Raw genomic sequence first — 4,872 nt, 5'->3', positions numbered from 1 at the left:
CTAAAGCTGAAACTCCAGTACTTTGGCCACCTCATGCGAAGAGTTGACTCATTGGAAAAGACTCATGCTGGGAGGGATTGGGGGCAGGAGGAAGAGGGGATGACAGAGGATTAGATGGCTGGATGGCATCACCGACTCAATGGACGTGAGTTTGAGTGAACTCCGGGAGATGGTGATGGACAGGGAGGCCTGGCGCGCTGCGATTCATGGGGTTGCAAGGAGTAGGACACGACTGAGCAACTGAACTGAACTGAACTGAATACTTAGATATATTGTTTTATTTTACTGCACTCCATGGATACTGTGTTTTTTTGTTGTTGTTACAAAATTATAATGTTGTTACAACCTTGAAGGTCTGTGACTACTTGGCACAAGGTCTAACTAAGCAAGCCTGTTAGCTCCATTTTCCCAACAGCGTTTGCCTACTTTGAATCACCTGTCACATACTGGTAATTCTCACAGTATTTCAAAATTTTCCAGTACTTTATATTTGTTATGGTGACCTGTGATCAGTGATCTTTGTTGCTATTACTACAGCTCACTGAAGAGTTCAGATGATAGTTAGCATTTTTTTAGCAATAAAGTACTTTTAATTAAGGTACATACATGTACATACATAATACTATTGTACACTTAATAGATTACAGTAGAGTGTACATATAACATTTACACACACTGGGAACCAAGTATTCATGTGACTTGCTTTATTGTTATATCATCTTTATGGTGGTGGTCTGGAAACCCACAATATCTCTGAGGTCTGCCTGTATTGGCATGTTCTGAAAAGAAATCAAAAGAAAATACTTGAGAATTTTTCCTTTATCTTAACATTAATGATTATTTTTACATCACTAAGATCTCGTGGACCACCACACTTAAACTGTTATACCTTTGTGGTAATTTTGTGTGTGTGCCCTGCTAAGTCATTTCAGTTGTGTCCCACTATTTGTAAACCTATGGACTATAGCTCACCAGGCTCCTCTGCCCATGGAACTCTCCAGGCAAGAATACTGGAGTGGGTAGCCATTCCCTTCTCCAGCGGATCTTCCTGACCCAGGGATCAAATCCGGGTCTCCTGCATTGGAGGCAGATTGCTTACTGTCTGAGCTATCAGGGAAGCCCAATTAATAGGAAGGAGAACTCAATTCAAAACAATATTATGGTGAGAAAAACAAATCAAAACCTTTATCACACACTTCTCTGTTCATAGCCTGATTTTTCTACACTATCGACATATCTTGGTGTTAACATAAGTACATAAAAATTAATGATCATCCTCGATGCCTCTCATCTTCCTACCAGCTATCAGCAAATAATGAAAGTTGAGTGTTCAAAATACATCCAGAATCTAACTGCTTCTCCTATCCCCACCATTATTACCCTTGTCTAGGCTTCCATAAATTCTCATCCAAAAGATTATAAGGAAATTCTAATTTCATCCTTGCTCCCCTACTCTCTGTTCTCAACACAGTAACATTGTGATTCTTTCACCACAGAAGTCAAGTCAAGTCAATTCTTCACTCAAATGCCCCATATCATACTAATCACGCAGAGTTAGTGCTGAAAGCCTTCAGCCAGACAACAGAATGCCCATGACATGACTATCATCAACTTTCTGCCCTTATCTCCTGCCACCCACTTCATTACTCACTGAGCTCCAGGCATATGGGACATCTTACTGGAACAACACTCTATACCAATACTCTTTCATTCTCTGTCATTTCTACATAAAAAGCTTTATTGTCACATACTTGCATGACTCACTTCCCTACTTCCTTTGGCATTCTGCTCAAATGTCATTTCTTAAATAAGATTTCATAGACCCAGTCTTACAAAAGAGTGCCCGTTGGCACATGCTCATTCTTGTTCATTCATTCTGTGTTTTATCTTCTGAAAGGCATATGCGTTAACTTGTTCATCTTATCTTTGCAAACCTTTTCAAATGAAAAAGATCCATGTCCTCATGTCAGGTACTCATGGATCTTTTCCAAGATAGTATCCTCTGCAAATTGAACACTTCTTCCTGAAAAATATATTTCAATTGAATGAATGACTAATGAAGAGTAATTGGAATCATATACATGAAGAACACAGTTACAAATGGAACAAATTTCTGATAAGAAAAGAAAATTCAAGAAATGTATCAAAAGTATTAAAATTAGAAATAAATGTCATAAACATAAAATAGAGTTTTGATTTTTTTTCTAGTGCTGCCAATGATTTTCTTTAGGCAGCTTCAGTTTCCTCCCAAACACTCTGCTCAGAGCCAACTTCACTTCCTTATTCCTAAGGGTGTATATCAATGGATTCAGCAATGAAGTGACAGTGGTGTGTATGACAGTCACATACCGCTCCTGTATTACAGAGGTGGCAGAGGTTGGGGCGATGTAGGTGAGCCCCACAGTTCCATAAAACAGAGATACCACCATTAAATGGGAGGCACATGTGGACAGAGCCTTGTGGAGCACACGACAGGTATGGTTCTTAAACAGAAGGAAGCTGATAATATACAAGTAGGAGAGGAAAGTGAGAAAGCATGCTGCCATAGATAAGCTGCCAGTGACAATAAAAATGAGCCACTGATTGAGCCGAATGTCACCACAAGCCAACTCTAAGAGGGGCTTCACATCGCAGAAGAAGTAGTTGAGTTTCAAAGAGTGGCAAAAGTTCAGACGTGCAGTCATGACAGAATGCATCAGAGCATAAAAGAAACTGGTGATCCAGGCCACAGTTGCCAGGAGAATACATGCCTTGAGGTTCATGATAAGAGTGTAGCGAAGTGGATAACAGATGGCCACAAATCGGTCAAAACCCATAATGGCCAGCAAGATGGACTCAGTACAGCCCAGAAAGTGGAAGAAGTGTAGCTGAGTGATGCAGCCCAGGAAAGATACGGCCTTGTGAGCAGAGAGGAGGTTTGCCATTAGTATGGGCAGTGTCACTGAAGAATAGCAGATATCCAGACAAGAAAGATTTCCCAGGAAAAAATACATAGGGGAGTAGAGTCTTGGCTCCAAGATGACAACCACTAATATGGACCCGTTTCCAAACAGATCAATCATGTATATAACCAGGAGGGTCACGAAGAGAACAGGCTGTAGCTCCTGAGTGGAGGTCAGTTCCAGCAGGAGAAACTCATTCACTGTGGTAACGTTCTCCATCGCTCTGAGAAGGAGTGATAACAGTTAGTAAAGCTGCTCTAGTAGACTGTATGGGTTAAATGAAGCAAGTTCATCATCTGAAAGTATATAAGGATGATCTATGGTGAGTAAAATGATTAGAAATGCTAGAATTAAATTCACTTGCAACATAATTAAGGACAGAAATATATGATAAAATTCTGAGTCAGTGTGATATATGTGATACATAGAACTAAGAAATATATTTAGGATGCTGAGTTAAACCTATAAAGCAGCCCATATAGAATAAAGGCAGATATTCAGTGAATACAGTAAGAGAACAGGACTCAATTTTAGCCTCATTGCAGCATTAAAATTAATGTATCTAAAAAGAGTCTTGTCAGATATATTTATAAAAATTTATTTCTGGGTACAGATAGAAGCTTAGCAATAGTCCTAAATATCTTCTTTTAAAAAAGAGTAGGTTCTCCACAACCTAAGCCTTCGTAAAACTAGAAGACATTTTTTAAAATCCACAAACTTCAAATCATGTGTAGGCAGAGGGAATACAAATAAGCAGAATTGGTGTCAGCATCAGAAAAAGGCATCACAGCAACAGGGCTAATTATGTAGGAAAATCCCAAAATACCAAGCTCTTTAACGGCAAGAGAATATCGAAAACAGCAAAAAAATTCAGTCTCAGAAAAGAGTACCTCACACTGAGAGTGAATTTCTCTGGAATATCAGAAAAGAGAGAGTCAATGTGCTTGTAATGATGGAATGCAGAGAAAAGTACATTACTACAGAGGCAATAAGAATGTTGCAATACAAGAGGGGACAAATGAGCCAAGAATCTAGGGAAAATATCCTATCCCCTTTTCCATAAACCTCCTGCTGATAACTTGCCCCCCAAATTCAACTTTTTCATAGATAAACAATAATATGAGAACTTCTGCATCTACATGAAAGCACAATAAGAAAAAAACAGATAAATAGAAAATCGTGATTTCTTAATCAAATATATTTCTTCGGAAAAAAATATTTGAAGTGAAACAGAAAACTTCAGCACAACATTCCTAAGTGAAGCTATTAAAACTATAAGATAATTTTTAATGAAAAAATATACAAATATTCAAAACAGAATTTCAAATTAAAACACAATGATATGCTATTTTGATGAAGATTAAAATGTTTGAGACATTATATTTGCCTGAGGGTGGTAAAATACACACAGATGAAGATGTCAGTTGATTTAATCTCTAATGGATATTTTAGCAATAACTACTAAAAATCTCACATTCAAAGCAATTCCACTTTCTAGATTGTCCTTCAGATGTGTTTGCAAATGTCAAAAATTGTGTATTTGCCATGATATTTATTTAAGCATCACCATAAGAAAGATTGCAAACAAACTAAATGACCATACGGAACTAGTTAAATAATTTTCAGTACATCAGTTCAGTTCAGTTCAGTCACTCAGTCATGTCCGACACTTTGAGATGCCATGAATCGCAGCACGCCAGGCCTCCCTGTCCATCACCAACTCCCGGAGTTCACTCAGACTCACGTCGATCGAGTCAGTGATGCCATCCAGCCATCTCATCCTCTGTCATCCCCTTCTCCTCTTCGCCCCCAATCCCCTCCCAGCATCAGAGTCTTTTCCAATGAGTCAACTCTTCGCATGAGGTGGCCAAAGTACTGGAGTTTGAGCTTTAGCATCATTCCTTCCAAAGAAATCCCAGGGCTGATCTTC

The 4,872-nt window shown here is 38.7% G+C and overlaps 2 protein-coding genes across 2 annotated transcripts in view; both read right to left on the bottom strand.

The window, feature by feature from the left end:
• Positions 1–2,204: 2,204 nt before the first annotated feature.
• Positions 2,205–3,161, bottom strand: LOC104983898 (olfactory receptor 12D3-like). The gene has a single exon (XM_010833421.1). The coding sequence runs from the start codon at positions 3,159–3,161 to the stop codon at positions 2,205–2,207; it is 957 nt and encodes a 318-aa protein (XP_010831723.1).
• Positions 3,162–3,973: 812 nt separating this feature from the next.
• LOC104983897 (olfactory receptor 12D3-like) overlaps positions 3,974–4,872 on the bottom strand; it is a 6,770-nt gene continuing 5,871 nt past the window's right edge. The window contains exon 3 of the mRNA XM_010833420.1: positions 3,974–4,077. Coding sequence (XP_010831722.1) covers positions 3,974–4,077 — 104 coding nt within the window. The remainder of the gene's footprint in view (positions 4,078–4,872) is intronic.

This window comes from Bison bison, unplaced genomic scaffold, assembly GCF_000754665.1.
Source record: "Bison bison bison isolate TAMUID 2011002044 unplaced genomic scaffold, Bison_UMD1.0 scf7180017863645, whole genome shotgun sequence".
NCBI lineage: Eukaryota > Metazoa > Chordata > Mammalia > Artiodactyla > Bovidae > Bison > Bison bison.
This window is presented reverse-complemented; position numbering and strand designations above follow the sequence as displayed.